Raw genomic sequence first — 17174 nt, 5'->3', positions numbered from 1 at the left:
CATGGAAATACCTGGCTTGCGGGCATTAGTGTGTTTGTGTTCATGCACAGTGCTTCACCTGTTCATGAGCTCAGGTGAACGTCTCCCTGACTTCCTGCTTCAGTCAGGTGTGGCCCATTGTAGGGGCTCGTGGTTAGATCTGTAAACCTGACGGACCTGCTGGTCCGTTTGCTTTATGACTTCATCTAATGTCGTGGGTGTGTTTAAAGGGACGCGGAGCTCCTGGTTGGATGCGCCCAAATTACAGATAAGCTGACTTAACATTTAGGGCTCATTTCCTGCAGGTCATTTCCTCGAGTTCACCGTCATCTGTGTCATCTCACAAAGAGGGCAATGATTGTTTGATCTCTTTGTTTTTAGATAATGTGTCCTCCTCGTTTTTAGACCTGCAAACATTTCCATTAATGTTGCCTGTTTCTTAAGGTAGATATGCTGAACTCTCAAAACTCCCACCCCGCCACACACACATGTGACATCATCACCGTGGCCTTCATAAACGGTCGGGGGGGGGGAACCTTGTTGCTCGAGTGGTGTTGGCGCACCAAATTCCTTCTGTGGTGCAGTTTCTCATCAGGCTCAGCATGCCGCCGCGCTGCAGCGAGCGGTTCCAGCTCACGCAGGCAAATTCACTGGCTGATTGCCATTGTTCTGTAAAACACAACAGTGACTGCAATTCTCTCTGCAGCTATCGCTTATCAGCCTCTAGTTAGGTTACGGATGGGCTCAGGCTCATTTGACTGTGGCGATCTGAAATCATAATGATTGAAAGGTCCATCAGATAATAGAGTTTTAGTTTCTACAATCTGTTATTGCTGAATATTGGTATTGTCAACAGTGAAACACTTTATTTCACCTTGTTGTTAATGTTGAATAGATTATGAGCAAGCAGCACAATGATTTCATCCCACAGATAATAAAAAACTGCCAATTAGGATTAATAATCAGAGACGGAATGTCGGGTAAAATATATATTAGTAGAGCGGCGGGCCCAGTCATCAGGATTATACGTTTAGCCCTAATCATGTAGCCGTAGGTCGTGCCGATGATTATGACGGATCTGTGAACTGATTTATTTTTTCTGTTTCATTCTCACAGCGAAGCAAATCATTTCTAGGTCAGTGGCTGTCAAAGGGCTGGAGTCGCAAGCCATTTTTATCCTGCCTCGGCACAAATTGGTTGAAAGCACTTCTTTTTCTCGGCCCGTGATTGAATTACTCTTCCTTTCTCTTATATACGTTTTATTGTCACACTTTTGATTTTTGTCTTGCAGTTTTTTAATAGAAATGTTCCTGTTTAAAAAACAAATGCAGCTGGCTTTATCATCACATTAGTTAAATTACACACCTATTGCAGTGTTTTCAGACCAGTGCATTCTTGTTCTAATACATAAAAGGCAGATCAAAAAACTTTTATTAAGCTATTACTGTTTAAGAGGGATTATATTGTCCTGCACAAGTGTGATAATGTGTACCTTTGTGTTCATTCCTGATAACTCCGTGTAAAGCCTGATTATCATGTCTGATTTGTTGTTTTAAATTCACAGACCGTGCATACATGTACATGTATGTCCCAGGGGGGGATATGCTGCCAAACAAAAGCTAATTATATTATTTGTGATAAGGAGACTGAAGTGCTCTGAGGACGAGTCAGTGCCAATATGTTTTTGTTTGTGTTGCCTTTATCTCTTCCTAATTGTAAATTCCATGTCTTGCAGGCAGGTGATAAAAGGAGAAGCCGGCTGTTCTATCCCAGCTTAAAGAAGACCCAGGATAGAAGCTGAGAGAGTTGGAGGGGGATTCGCCACTACCAAGGGAAAATCAGCATGAATGTGCCTCTGTACAACTGACGAGCAGAACTGGAATGATATCTTGACCCTTTTTCCTGGAAGTGACCAAGTTAGCGATGAGCGGGGGAATATAATGGCCAAGAACAAGGATGCGCGGCCCCCGTCATTCGCCGTCAGTGTGGTTGGCCTCTCAGGGACGGAGAAAGAGAAGGGAAATTGTGGCGTTGGCAAGTCCTGCCTATGCAACCGGTATCTTCGCCCCAATGCCGACGGCTACTACTCGGAGCACACCTCGGTGCTGAGCACAATAGACTTTGGGGGACGTGTGGTTAACAATGACCACTTCCTGTATTGGGGGGAGGTGTCCCACCGAGGGGACGACGGGTTGGACTGTAAAATACAAATCATCGAACAAACGGAGTTCATCGATGACCAGACGTTTCTTCCGCATCGGAGTACGAACCTGCAGCCGTACACCAAACGGGCGGCGGCAACCAAGCTCCAGTCGGCAGAAAAGCTTATGTACATCTGCACGGACCAGCTGGGCTTGGAGCAGGACTTTGACCAGAAGCAGATGCCCGACGGGAAGCTGAACATCGACGGCTTTTTGCTCTGTATCGATGTTAGCAAGGGTTGCAATAGGAAGTTTGACGACCAAATGAAGTTCGTCAACAGCATCTACTCCCAAATTGTCAAGTCAAAGAAGCCCATTGTCGTTGCTGCCACGAAATGTGACGAGGGTGTGGACCAGCACCTGAGGGACCTGCAAGCCTTTGTTGCCAGCAAGAAGAACCTGCTGCTAATCGAGACGTCGGCGCGCTCCAACGTCAACGCAGAGGTCTGCTTCAATGCCCTCATCCAGCAGCTGGATAAAACGAGGGGGAAGCCAAAAACTGTGCCATACCTGGAGGCATATAAAGTGCAACGGCAGCTTGTCGCCTCAGTAACGGATAGATTTGAGAAATTGATAGTGCACACCGTTAGGGATTACCACATCACGTGGAAAACGGTGATCAATAATATGAAGGGCCAGCCTGACTATGACCAGTTCATCACCTTGGAGGGCTCCAGGAAAGCACGCAACATGTTCACAAAGCACATTGCACAACTGAAGCAGGAGCACATCAAGAGGCGGAGGGAAGAATACCTGACAACACTACCGAAAACCCTTAACAACCTCCTCAATAACCTGGACGAGGTCGAACACCTCTCTTGGCCCGAGGCACAGAGTGTGATCCGGAACCGGCCGGATTTCCAGTACTGGTTTGTGGTCCTGGAACAGACGCCGTGGGATGAGACGGACCACATTGCCATGAGTGACCGCAGGATACCCTTCGACCTCCTCGACACGCTCGACGGTGAGAAAATTTACCATAACCACGTCCAGCACTTGCTCTCAGAGAAGAGAAGGGTGGAGATGAAGGACCGGTTCAAGAAGACGCTGGATAGGGTTCACTTTATCAGTGCAGGGCAGCCTTGGGAGGAAGTCATGTGCTTTGTCATGGAGGACGAGTCCTACAAGTACATCACAGAATCAGATAGGAGGGATGTTTACTGTAGACACCAGCAGGAAATAGTTGAAAGGGCCAAAGAGGATTTTCAGGAAATGCTTTTTGAGCACGCTGAGCTATTCTATGACTTGGATCTGAATGCCACCCCCAGCTGTGACAAGATGAGCGAAATTCACTGTGTGCTGAATGAGGAGCCAAGATACAGAGCACTGCAGAAACTTGCCCCAGATAGAGAGTCGCTCCTCCTCAAACACATTGGGTTTGTTTACCATCCCACGAAGGAGACATGCCTGAGTGGGCAGAACTGTGTGGATCTGAAAGTGGAGCAGGTTTTAGCAAACAGGCTGGTGCAGCTCGACCACGGCCGCTCTAATCTCTACTATAACAGTGCCAACATCGATAAGATCAATCTCTGCCTCCTGGGAAGGGAGGGTCTCTCACAGGAACTAGCCAATGAGATCCGAGCTCAGTCCACAGACGACGAGTACACCCTGGACGGTAAAATTTACGAACTGGAGCTTCTGGCCGTGGATGTCAATTCCACGCTGCTCTTCAGCCACACGTGGGTCACCACCTTCAAGCCACATGGCTGCTTTTGCGTTTTCAACTCCATCGAGTCCCTCAACTGTATTGGAGATTGCATAGGCAGGATCAGAGCGGAGATGGCACAGAGTCGGAGAGATAGGTTTGCTCAGCCGCTACCTTTCATTCTAATCTTGGCGAATCAGAGGGACAGTGTTTGCAAAAACATACCCATCCTGAGGCACCAGGGCCAACAGCTGGCAAACAAGTTGCAGTGCACCTTTGTCGACATCCCCTCCGGGGCCTTTCCACGTAAATTCACAGAGTTCCAAATTAAGCAGGGTCTCCGCGCAGCGCTGGATGGGCTAAAGCATAACTTTGATGTCTTGGCCCCACTGCCCTCTATCAAAGACATGTCAGAGACGGACCTCAGGATAGTCATGTGCGCCATGTGCTGGGATCCTTTCAGCGTCGACCTCATCCTCTCGCCTTTCCTGGACTCGCAGTGTTGTAGCGCGGGTCAGCCGGGCCAGAGCAACACACTGATACTGGACAAGATCATCGGGGACAGCAGGAGGAGGATCCAGGTCACCGTCCTCTCCTACCACACTGCTATCGGGGTCCGCAAAGACGAACTGGTGCACGGATACATTTTGGTCTACTCTGCCAAACGCAAGGCTTCTATGGCGACCCTGCGGGCCTTCTTGGCCGAAGTCCAGGACGTGATCCCCGTCCAGATGGTGGCCATTACAGACAGCCAGGCAGACTTCTTTGAGAATGATGCCATCAAGGAGTTGATGACGGAAGGGGAGCACATTGCCACAGAGATTGCCGCAAAGTTTACGGCACTCTACTCGCTGTCGCAGTATCATCGGCAGACGGAGGTTTTCACACCCTTTTTCAATGAAGTGCTGGAGAAAAAGCCGAACATTGAGAGCTCCTTCCTGTATGACAGCTCGTCACGTGAGTGCACCACTGGTGCCAGTGAAGACGTCTTCCCCACCTCGCCCCATAGCCACTCCCCGGCCTACAACACCTATTACCCAGAATCTGATGACGATAACGAGGCCCCACCACCGTACAGTCCAATAGGCGATGACGTTCAGCTTCTCCCCACACCCAGCGAGCGGGCCAAGTACCGCATCGACCTAGAGGGCAACGAGTACCCGGTCCATAGCACGCCTGTGGGAGACCATGAACGCAACCACAAAGTGCCTCCACCTGTCCGGCCCAAACCACTGCTCCCCAAACCTAATGTCAAAAAGCTAGATCCCAACCTGCTTAAAACCATCGAGGCTGGCATGCGAAGCAACCGCAGGATGCAGCGTGGCCCAATGACGCACAGTGAGGATGTGGATGCATCGGACAACTATGCAGACCCCGTGGACACCTTGCTGAGGTCCAGGGGCTTCCACAACGACGACATATACGCTGTGCCCGATGATGCACACAGTCGTCTGGTCAAAGTAAGAAACTCCTTCGGCGGGTTGCATGTCCTCCACGGAGGAGGAGAGGAAGAGAACGGATTCGACAGGAAGTGTCAGGCCGGACGGCGGGGGTCGAAATACAAACATCGCTCTAAAATCCTGTTCAGCAAGACGAAGGCCTACCAAAGACGATTCCAGTCCGACAGCGATGGGGAGGAGTCGGGCCCCGCCATGCAGAAAAAGAAAAAGGGAAGAGCCCACCGGGGCAGCGAGGAGGACCCGCTGCTCTCCCCTGCCGACCCCTGGAAGGGTGGGATAGATAACCCCGCCATCACCTCGGACCCGGAGCAGGAGGACAAGAAGATGAAGAAGAAGAAGAAGACGCCAAAGGAACCCAAGAAGGTGAGTCTTCTCCGTCATGAATCTTGACGTATGCAGAGATTTAATGTCAGGTCAATTTTATCCACTTTGTTTTTAGCAAACAGGGTAGTTTAAAAGTTATCTTTATAGAGCAACAAAAGACAGAAAGAGATGTTATAGCCGGCAAGACACTGAGCCAAATCTATTTTGTTTTTTTACTGAAAGAAAGCTTCAGTGCTTTGAATATGAGAGAGAGAATGAAAGAGTGTGAATGAGAGCAGAAGAGATTGTGTACAGTAGTGTGTGGGTGTGTGCAGATTTCTGTTTTAATAGGCCCGGGACTCATAGTGAGAATAAACTAAGTTGATAAGTGATTGATCTGACCCGCTGCTGAAATGGTTTATGAGCCTCCCCACCTTTCAGGCCCCAGACAACCAATAAAAACCTTGATAAAGAAGACGCACTGTTACAGACTGTCTGTATAATCTCAGAGCAGAGGCTGCATCTGTGATAAGATGTCCGCTTATCCTTCACAACAGCTCTCTAAAGGCTTGTCTGAGGCTGCTGAGCGCACACACACAAATACATAAGCAACAAGCATTTAATACAGCCACTATTATCTAAGACAAATACTGTATGCACACACGTGGCAATTCAGCTTTGCAAATGAACACAAATCAAACAGCTTTTGAATAATGCAGCTAAAAGCAAACAAGCTGACAGTACGCACACCAGTCCTAACAAACAGCTTTCATGTATATTTGCATAAGAGATCCATACATGAAATCTAAAATAGCAATAAGAATACTTCCATTTCTAAAGTCAGTGCTCTGAATGGATCTTCATTATTTTCCCTTTTTATTTTCTATAAGTTAACTTGAGCCCTGCATGAATCTTAGGCTGCAACATCCGATTGAAAAAGTTTGCAGTCACTTGAAATAATGACTCCACACCAAAACTGTGTGTAGCAATTGCAGCGTCAAGCAAAAACAATCACAGCGTGCACGATCTGTCAGTGTCCCGTTGCCCGATTGGACAACAACAACGCAACACACGCATGCAGGCGAGCGAGCTCGCATCAGATAATAGTCTGCAAAATCCATGTAGGAACAGCCGCCGGCGCTATACGGGCGTCATGAATGCAGGGCATTGTTGTAACATTCAAACTGTCTTTGATAATCAGAGAGGGAAAAGTGAAAGGGCAACCACAAGGTACAAAATGGAAGGTGTTTAGTCGCTGTCCTGAAGCCGCTGTAGGCATGACAACACTTTGATGAGCAGAGGAGTGTGGGAAATCAAAGCCGCCTCGTTACTTGTCCCAGCTTCAGTCCTAAATAACGGTTTTGTCTTTTTTTCTTCTCATCTTCCTCCACATGAACCTCTCTCTGGTATCTCCCTCTCTAACGTTCTGTCTGATCCATTCCCCAACTGACCTCCTCCTCGTCTTCTTCTTCTTCTTCTTCCTCGTCGTCTCTATCTTCTGCCTCTCTTCATTTCTGCTCTCCCCCGTGTATTTTTCCTCAATTCTTTCTTCTTTCACTCCTTTCTCCATCTTCTTTCTATCTCTTGATGCTCTTCATGCTCTTCCCTTTTTCTTATTTTTCCTCATCTTCCCCTTGTCTCCCTTTTTCTTTCCTGTTGTCCCTTAATATCGTCCCTACCTACTCTTGTCTCTCCTCCATCATCTCTTTTGGATTGTTTCCTCTAATTCTGTCCCTCAATTTGCAATTTCCCATTTCTTCCATTTTTACTTCCCCTTCATTCCTGTTTCCTCATTTCTCCCTCCCTACTTCCCTTCTTACTCCTTTCCATCCCCCTTTCTCCTCTGTGCTCTCCTCTTCCCTTCCATCCCCCCCTCCCCCCCCCCCCCCCCCCCAACACTTTATAGCCAAAATCCTCCAAGCCCCCAAAGCCTCTATACCCCCCGACCCGGAGAACATGGGAGAGCAACTATTTTGGCGTTCCCCTGCAGAACCTGGTGACCTTGGACCGACCCATCCCGCTCTTCATTGACAAATGCGTCGACTACATCGAGCGCACAGGTGAGTCATTTTTTCCATTGTTTTCTCTCTCTTCTTCTGGCCTGATATCTCACTCATCTTCTTCTTCTTCTCTCTTGTTTCTGTTTTCATTTTATCTCCTGCCTGTGCGTTCAGGTGCAACCAGGCTCTCTCTGGTATTTTGTAACTCTTGCAGAGTGAAGCTAGGTTTGTTCTTACATGCAAAATCTTTGTTGTTATTTGAGGTGGAAATTCCTCTCATGTCTTTCCAAATGAGTAATGATGCGAGAGGAGGAGGAGGGACGGGGGGCTGGGGAGATGATTTGAGGTGGGAGTGGGAAGTGAATCTAAATTATTATAAGATTCATTCTCGGATCTGATACCACCCACCAAACATGTTTTGTCTGGTCCGTCAACCAGCCTGCCGGGCTGCCAGTCGATACAAGTCAATTTGAATTGAATGAGCTTTATTGGCACGCCATTTGATGTGTTGCCAGAGCACTGCTGGAAAGATTACAAAATAAGATGGCGAAAGATTACCGTGATCAAAAAAACAGATTAAGGAACGGCAGTGGAGAGATTTACGTGTCGTCCCTTAATTAACCCAAGAAAAGAAGAACACGAGATACTCGTAAGAACATGTCAGAAAAATGAATGATGCTGAAGTACCATCAGTTTAAAGTACAGTCGCCTAAAACATGTCAGCAGATAGCAGGAAAAAAGCCACATTTAGCTCCGGCTTCTCAAATGTGAAGATCTGCTGCTTTTCTTTGTTTTGTGTCATTGTGAAGTTAATATTTTGGGGATTTGGACTATTAAATCGCCAAAAAGAGGCTATTAGAATATGTTGCTCTGGGAAATTGTGATGATGGTTGTAGGATTTATAATGAAAAGAATCGCTGGGTGCAACAGTCTGAACAGTCAGACATACTCTTACTCTCTCCTAAGGGTTGCAAGTTCAAATCCTCAGTTCAAATTCAAGAGTTTTGAGAAACTTTAAGGAATACCTCAAGTACATCAAATGCACTTTGGTTTGCTTGCACGTGATATTAATAGTGAGTCTGAAATGTCAGTGAGAAATACGTTTTCTACACAATGGCATCCCAACAATGGTTAAGATGCAATGGTTAACAGCCAGCTACCGGGGGGGCGATGGAGGTGTGATCTGTCGTGTTTATAGATTGTATAGAAGAAGTAGATGTTGTCACCATGACGTCGCTCGATTGTTTACGGTTTTGACGCCTCTAGTAGGCCTTTTTTAGCCATCGCCATCTTGGTTTTTGGAACCAGAAATGACACAAGAGGAGGTGGAGCTAAGTACAACCGAACGGGTTGAAGTTTGACACCCAAACCCCCAAATTTTGCTGCGATTTTATTTAGCTTGACACTCTGTGAATGAGTCTTATTTTGTGCGTCAGCAGGAATGTAGCACAGCATTAAAGTGAAGCTCTGTTTGTTTAAATATGAAAGTGCAGTAAAAATGTTCTTGAGGGACGACTGCAGTGAGATTCAAACCCCCAACCCAGACCCAAAAACAGCTTCCCCTCAGCCCATTAAAGACCCAAACTCTTACTTTTATCCCCTCTCACCACTGAAATGAATATTTCAAACACATTTAATATTGCATGAGCTTGTTGCATAATGTAATAACACATGGTCCAGTGCTCTTTTTACATGTTTAGTGCCTTGAAGAAGCAAAAGTGCAGAAAGACCTCCAAGTAACTTTTCCCCCCAGTCAGATTCTCCAAAATATCCGATGACGTAATGCTTCCTGTTGAGGTTTTTCTGCTGTGTATTCAGGTCAGTTTATATTTATTCATGTGCTCAATTCAGGATCAGTTTTGGTCTTAGTGAAAGTGACAGAATGTCTCTTTAAGGTATTTAGAGGTAGTATTTTTGTGTATTTGTACACACTGTGCCCCCCCCCCCCCAGCCCTCGACATATAAATCCCTTCAACACGAGACTGAAAACACGTCTTATCGCCGCACTCCCTCTCCTCCTCCATATGTGCAGCAAATGAACACCACGAACATTAAAGGGAGCATTTCCTGTGTTTCTGCCCGTGAGCGAGCTTCTGTTTCTGAAGGTAGCGCTCTGAGCCTGAGCTCTCTTCTTCGCTCTGGTTCCGTTAATTCCTGTCCTGAAAATCCCCCTTCGAATATGTTTTGATATTCAGCTGGATCTACATGAGCCCCCCCCCTCTCCGCTGGTGGCTGCCAACCAAATTTCGGATTAATCCCAGCGCTGTGTGTGTGTGTGTGTGTGTGTGTGTGGACGCCTGCCAGCTGACGGTGGTGTATTGGAGATTTCATGGCTAGTGCCGTGAAACCCTCTAAGTCCAGACGGTCTGTTGGATTTAACAGCTTTCATTTCTCACCAGATGTAAAAAGTGTTGTTGTTTAAGGTGCTTTTGAAAGCCCTTCATGCTGTTTCTCTGACGGAGTGAGAGGACGGGGTTTGTGTAGTCTTTAATCTGCCTGTAGAACATATCTGAGTCCATAGCTCAGAGGGTGGGGTCCTCCTGTGAAATGTACAGAGTGGGTGTTGGCGTTACGCTCAGTCTTCAGTCTGCAGACACCCACCCTGCTAACGTCTGCTAACGTCTGCTAGAGTAAGAGGCTGAACCCTCTGACCTCTGACCTCTGAGCGTGGTGGGAGGAGAGACTCTGTCCCGATGGGAACCATTAAAACTTCACCATGATGTTGTGTTATTGCTGGTTTTTTTCCACATCTAACAACAGACACTTGTCACTTTAATTGAAGGTCAGAGTCAAAATGTTAGCGCTCTCCTCTCCTCCATGGTGGACCGGTTCATAGTGTTTCTGTCTCTCAGAGAAATGACTTGTTTAATGGTTTGACCCAGCGGTGCTCTGGTTTAGACGTTTCTTTTAACATAAGAGAGGTTTGTTTTCGTTTCTTACATGAAGAAAAGGTCGTCTGTAGAAAACTTTACTCTATATTTCACAAAGTAAAGTTTATAAAAAGCCTCGTCTCAGACAGTATCTATACTGAAACTCGGCCATCTTAACAGCTCTAATATTGAAATGAATCCCAGCTCAGGCAAATATTCACATTTGAGAAGCTGAGACTGCTGACGTTTTGTTTTTCTGTTATTAAAAATCATTCCTGATTAATATTTTGTTGGTAGACTAATGAAATGAATCAGCTAATCGTTTCAAATCTACAGAAACATATTGAGTAGACGTATCCACAAGCTTCAAACGTAGGTTTCATTTGTGTGGCGAGGCCACACTGCTGCCTGGTTTGGTTTCACCGCGTGTAGTCAGCCGAGAGGCAGCGAGGTGATGGTGGTGTCTGTGGTTTCAGAGTGTGTGAGGACAAACTGTGACTTTATGTGAGTGTGGCTGTAAATGTGACTGAAGGTGTGAAGCTGTGGTGTGTGTGTGTGTGTGTGTGTGTGTGTGTGTGTGTGTGTGTGTGAGTGTGTGAGAGAGACCTTCATGTGCTGGGGTTTGTGTAAGTGATAAGAATTGTGTGTGTGTGCTGGATTTAAAGCACATCTCCTAATGTTCTCAGGTTTTGTGGTGAAAACTCGATGTGACGTTTCTCCAGGAACAAGCTAATTAAGAGCTCGTCTGTGTCAGGAGTTTTGTTTTAAGTGTGGAAGTGAACTCTTGAGATAAAATGCTGCCTATTAAATAAGGATGATGTTTGTTCTGTTTCCTGCTTGTTATCATTTTCTTTAGTGCGCTCCAGTCACCACTTTCTAATTATAACACAACTCACAGGCCTCCCAGAGGGCCTCGCAACCCTGCAAAGAAAAAAGAACGAACTAAAGCCTTCAAGGTTCCTGAAAAAGAACAGGTGGCCTCACAAACGCCCATTTTATGTTGAAAGTGACCAGCCAGATGTGTCAACGTGGTTCATCTTTGTGTCTGAGTGAGATGGGGACGTATTAACTGGGACACACATCCATAATGTCCTTCCTCTGTAGGTCTGTTCTTTGATTTAAAAAGGAAACATGGTGCTTGATGTTGATGACGTGTTGGTATTTCTGTGTGTCTCTGTGCAGTTGATCACAGCTCTTTTCATGTGTTTTATTATTAGGCTATCATAAGGTCTATTGTTGCTTTTTATATGACAAAAAGTTTTTAAACTAATTAAATACTTCAATGTAGAACACAGAAGAGCAATGAGTTGCAGCAGGTTGTTTTGTTGCTCTGGTTGCGGTGATGAGGAATATCAGCCGCAGTAAAAATGTCGTCACCAGGTAGAGTACCTGTTCTGGATCAAAGGAAGGCTCACGTGTCTTAATTTGTCCTCCATTGTTGTTGCCGACATGAAGGATGTGACGCTTTGACTTATCGTGTCTGTCCCACCCCTCCTCCTTTGTGATTGGACGGCTGGGTGTAAACAGTGACGAGCTCAACATTGTAGGTCAATAGCGTGGTTATTGCCGTATGTCGGTTATTGCGACAGAGTCTAGTATCTGATTGTTCTTCAGCTGACAACATCAGCTCGTTGGATCTTTTTATCTGCGTGCTCGTGTTCTGATCGGAGTGAAGGACTGGAGGTGAGATATCTGAGACACGACCTAGATTATACGACTTCACTGAGATAAGAAGGAACTTTATTGATCAAAGATTACAACAGAAGAATAAGAACAAACAATAGGAGGAAGAATATAAACAGATATGAACAATAGAGTAATAAGTGACATCACTGCAAAATAGAATAGAAATAAGAGTGAAATAAATATAGTAAATAATAAATAACAAACACTAAAGGAAGTGAAGAAAGCTGCTGAAGTAAAGTGAGAAAATATCAGGCATGTATGAGGTGAAGTATCCTGATGGCCTGTGTTATTACCAGTACACCCCACACACACACACACACACACACACACACACACACACACACACACACACACACACACACACACACACACAGATATGAAGCAGTCAGGAGCATAAGAACCTCTGTGGGTGATCGGAGGAACATCAAAGTGTTGAGTGACCAAAGAAAAAACCCTGCCTGGTTCTCCAGCGTGTCGTCAGCCTCACATTTATTCTCTGAACGCGTGTCGGAGTAAATGAGTGTTTTTCTGTGTGAGAGCGGAGATCTAAAGGAGGATTTGTTGGTGTGGTCTCTGGAGGACTGAGCGTGCCTCTGCCTTGGATTCCTCTCTTTGTAGTGCAGTGACGGGTCCTGACCTTACATTTCTGCAAAATGCAGCAGCGAGGAGGATCGGGCTCTCAGACGGCCAACGTTTTACCAACTCCACAAGGTCAGGAGCGCCAATCTCTGCTCTGTACTTTCAGCATTAAGCTCAACGCCGGGAAAAAAGCTCCAGTTTCTTCCAGCAGCCAATATGAAGGAGACCTGATGACACTCCTGAGAGAGAGAAGGAATGAAAGCTCAAGTAAATAGACTTCCTTTATGATAGTGAGTGTAGAGAAGGTGACACGAGGTATTTTCTAAAGGTTTCCTGCCCACGTTCTCTGGATGAGAAACGACCTCTTTAGTGAGGAGGAACTCTGCTGGAGCCCAACGTGGTTCAGGCTGGTCTCATCCGCCATTCATAGCAATACCTACAAAAAATATGTTGTTAATGTAATCATGGATTAGTCGTGTAAAGACTAGAAAAGACGACACGGGGTCCAGGAGGCCGATGTGTTCGTTCCCCGTGAGGAACAAGAAGTCAACTTTGACGTTTTTGTCACATGACTTACGTACTTCAGCAACGGCACTTCTGTGTTTTATTTGAACCCAAACGACAATCTTATTTTGAAAAGACCGTCTGCATGTAACGAGCAGAAATTGACACGAGTTGCTGGATTTCGTAGGAAAACGCGCAAAAGAAATCCTCCGACTCGTTGTATGAGGACACGTTGATTACAGGACGGACTCTTGTTTACACTAAGTCTCATCATCCAACTGTCCTCGAATGCAACACGAGGACGTCCGTCTTCAGCTGTTTGTTGAGGCAGAAATAGACGGATTATCTGAAACTTAATGGCATTAAAATGAAGTATAAATATGCAAACTTTTGATTTGAATATTCCTCCTGAAACCGTTTAATGAATACGCAGCACAGCAGTGAATAATTATCTGAGTGCTCACTGATGCACATTCTTCACGTGTAATATGCCGACCAGCGGCGCAGTGCACAATACATCTCTCTTTATTTAAAACAAGTAAAACAACGTCTGTGTGTCTCCTCAGATGGAAAACAGCTTTTCTCTCTCGTCCTCCATTCGTCTTGATGGTAAAACGCTTCATAAAATATCTGAAAGCTGGAAATGCAAAGCAGTGTAAGCGAGGCTTCTCTTGTTTTCTTCCTCTTTGTTCGCCCACAAAATCGCTGACATCTTTGTATTTTTTTAAATGGCTAAAGCACACACACACACGCGCTCCAGGCTCCAGTCTGCACAAGTTCAGGCTGCATATATTTTAATCTTGTATTTATGAAACTGCTGCCTTTAAATTTCAGTAAAATGTGAAACTATCCAGCCGTCTATTTCATTTTTTGGCTTCCGAAATGCAGACGGCACCACAGGGTTGATTTTTATCCGCTCTACACACATAAGAAACTCTCCGAACATCCGTCTGGCGTCTGAGAATAAAACCTTTAGACGGACCGAGGGTCTCGCAGAAGAAGTCTCTCAGACGACGAAGCCGCACAGCTCCTCGCTGCCCGACTCCATTAGAGACGTTTTATTAAATGTTTCCTCCTCCCCAGAGACATGAGCGAGGGAGAGGGAGAGAGAGGGAGAGGGAGAGGATTAAATGGCGTTTTGATGTTGATGCATTAGGAAGTCCCATTGGTTATTATCTTCCTCAGCTCTGAGTATAATATGAGGGAGGAGAGGAGCTCTTCAAAAGAACTTCCATCGGCTGTTTGACTGAATAAAACACGTCTTTAACAAACTTTGAATCATTTCAAAATACACTTTTATGTCAGTTATTCATTTTAGTTTTTTTTAAATTCCCCCGATAACAGAATTAAACACATCAGAACGGGACAGAGAAAATTGTTTCACTTTAGAGATATTTATCAGCGTCAGAGATTTATTACTAACATAATAAACATGTTTTAATTAAGTTTAGAGTTGTTTTGCTGACATTAACCCTCTAAAAACAAAGCAGTTCACTGTCAGTGGCCTTGACCTAAACTGCAATATAAAGTCCTACATAGTGTGTGTGTATATATATATATATATATATATATATATATATATATAGTTCTATAGAAACAGCACAATAATGGCTAAAAGTAGAAAGTAAAAAATGTGTTTTGTGCAGATTAACTCAGTTACCATGACATAAATAATAATAATCAAGGAAAAAAACGCAAGTTACATTTTTTGGATAATATATTTTACAAAAATTGTGGGAAAAATAATCTTTATATACAACATTTTTCAAAGTGTACACAAGTGTTACCGTTGTTGAAAAAATAAATAGATGTTTCATATATATTGAACTATTCACATAATTACAACCTCTACTTCCAGCTCCTCTCCTCTCTCCTCTCTCCTCTCCTCTCCTCTCCTCTCCTCTCTTCTCTGCTCTGCGCTGTGTTCACTTCCTGAAGTTCAGTCAACGTTTCTCTGATTTGTTGTCACATGACTGTTGGTCTCAGATCAATCAATCATGACTTCATAGTTTCACAGAGGAGCTCACAATTTAATGTTTTTCACAGAATCTGGTTAAAGCAAACGGTTTGTTTGTGGCGAGATTTTAAATGAGAACATGTAGAATAAAATGTTTTTGATAAAAAAATCCCATTTTTAAGCTTCGTTTAGTCAGTCTTCTTCTGATCGAAGCGTTCCTCACACATGATGTGTTCAAGGACCGACGGAAAGATGAAAATCTGACGGCAATGGCGGTTGTTACAGCTTCTGGCTGTGATAAATGTTCTTTTTAGTTTTAGTGGTCAGTATAATACACATTACTTTCATCCTGAATATCTTATTTGCTGTGTTTCACTCACTCTGTCATATATAATAATTATATATATATAATAATTATATGTATGTATATATATATATATAATAGTACCCGTTACTGTCGATGCCCTGCTGGTGTGGCTCTGGATGAAGTCGGGGGACCCAGCGGACTGGTTTTAAACGTCTCCTCTGAGCTCTGCAGGAGGATAGTTCAGCAGCCATGTCTTCATACAAAGCTGATTATTGGCTATTTTCAGCCTGCTTAGAAGTCGGATCACCACTCTCCACTTTGACAGAATGAAAAGAAGGATTTACTGTGGAGTGAAATTAGATTTTTATAAAACATAACTCATAGGTTTCCGAGTACGTAATGGAAGGATGTAGTCATTGAGTGGACCCTAAAGGTCGGACGGAGAGTGCTCAGAGTGATATAAGAGGTACAAAAACACATCTGACAGGAGATAAGAAGTACTGTGAATACACTACGTCTACCTCTCCTGTCAATCATTCTCTCCACTTCTCTATAATATATATATATATAACATATCCGCCTGCAGATCTTGGAGCTCCACAGCAGGAATCAGCCAAAGTGAGAGTTCAAGTTGGAAATTGATTGGCTGCTGGCAGCCTTCCCATTCATCCTACTCTCACATTTTCTTTATGTGTGTGTGTGTGTGTTCTGATCGTGTGTGTTCTCCTGCTGGCTGCTGCGCTGACGTCATGTCCAATGGAAACTTCCTGTTCATGGGTCAGAGCGCCCAGTGCTCCCAGCAGCAAGATGGGATGGTCCTCACTTGTCTGTGGCCTTCTGGCGTGAAGAAGATACTCTCTTAATTCACTAATATGTTGCACAGAACACAAGTCTGCATGCAGAATTGGCGGCCAGTTGTCATTTAGCCACGCCCCCATTTCTCTATATAAGGAAGTCCAGCAACATGAGTCAATTTCTGCTCGTTACATGAATCCAGTCTTTTTAATAAATAAATGCAGCGACAGCACATCTAACAGGCATTCACATTAGCAATATGCTAATTCATTGTTTGTGAAGGACGGGTGTGTCAGCATGAACCACGACGCTGCAGAATTTACAACATGTCGACATATTTAAGTCCAAAACTCAAGTTTATTGTCGTGTGCGCAGTTAAAAACAAGTTGTGTTTCACTTCTTAATGCCGTTTATAGAGGACACAAGTAAATAAATAAAGAACATTATGTACAATATACAGAGTAATAGGATAAGATGGAGATAAAATATCGGTCGAAAATGTTTGTGTGAGAAATATAAACCCATGCAGCTAACTTAGATACTGTAGTTCCTTTGTTGATGTAAACGCTGCATATTAACACAACAAACATTTATTCCAGTTGTTGTTCTTGTATTCTTCCTTCACACACAAAATATTTCTCCACCGAACCAGAAAGAAAAAAGTCTTTTCCTGGATCCGCTCTGATCAGCCCCAGCAGGTGTGTTCTCCTGTTTATACGCTGATAAACTGGAACCTTTGACCGTTTCTTCTTTTGTTTGCGGTGTCGTAACTGAAGCTGAGTCACGGCTAACGTTTCCCAACACTTCAGATGTCTGAGTCACCGGCTGCTGTCTGACTCTCCTCAGAGAGACGAACTGGAGCTTAAACCACATGTAATAAACCTGTGT

General features: G+C 44.6%; 1 protein-coding gene across 1 annotated transcript in view; it reads left to right on the top strand.

Moving 5' to 3' along the window:
* The window catches only part of arhgap5 (Rho GTPase activating protein 5), a 39371-nt gene that overhangs the window by 2928 nt on the left and 19269 nt on the right, over nt 1-17174 (top strand). The window contains exons 2-3 of the mRNA XM_031847134.1: nt 1715-5648; nt 7495-7648. Of these exons, the coding sequence (XP_031702994.1) occupies nt 1827-5648; nt 7495-7648 (3976 nt within the window). The 5' untranslated portion in view covers nt 1715-1826. The remainder of the gene's footprint in view (nt 1-1714; nt 5649-7494; nt 7649-17174) is intronic.

Source organism: Anarrhichthys ocellatus, unplaced genomic scaffold (assembly GCF_004355925.1).
Source record: "Anarrhichthys ocellatus isolate YVR2014 unplaced genomic scaffold, GSC_Weel_1.0 scaffold7, whole genome shotgun sequence".
NCBI classification, from domain to species: domain Eukaryota; kingdom Metazoa; phylum Chordata; class Actinopteri; order Perciformes; family Anarhichadidae; genus Anarrhichthys; species Anarrhichthys ocellatus.
The sequence above is the reverse complement of the archived record's forward strand: the minus strand, read 5'-3'. Positions and strand labels throughout refer to the sequence as shown.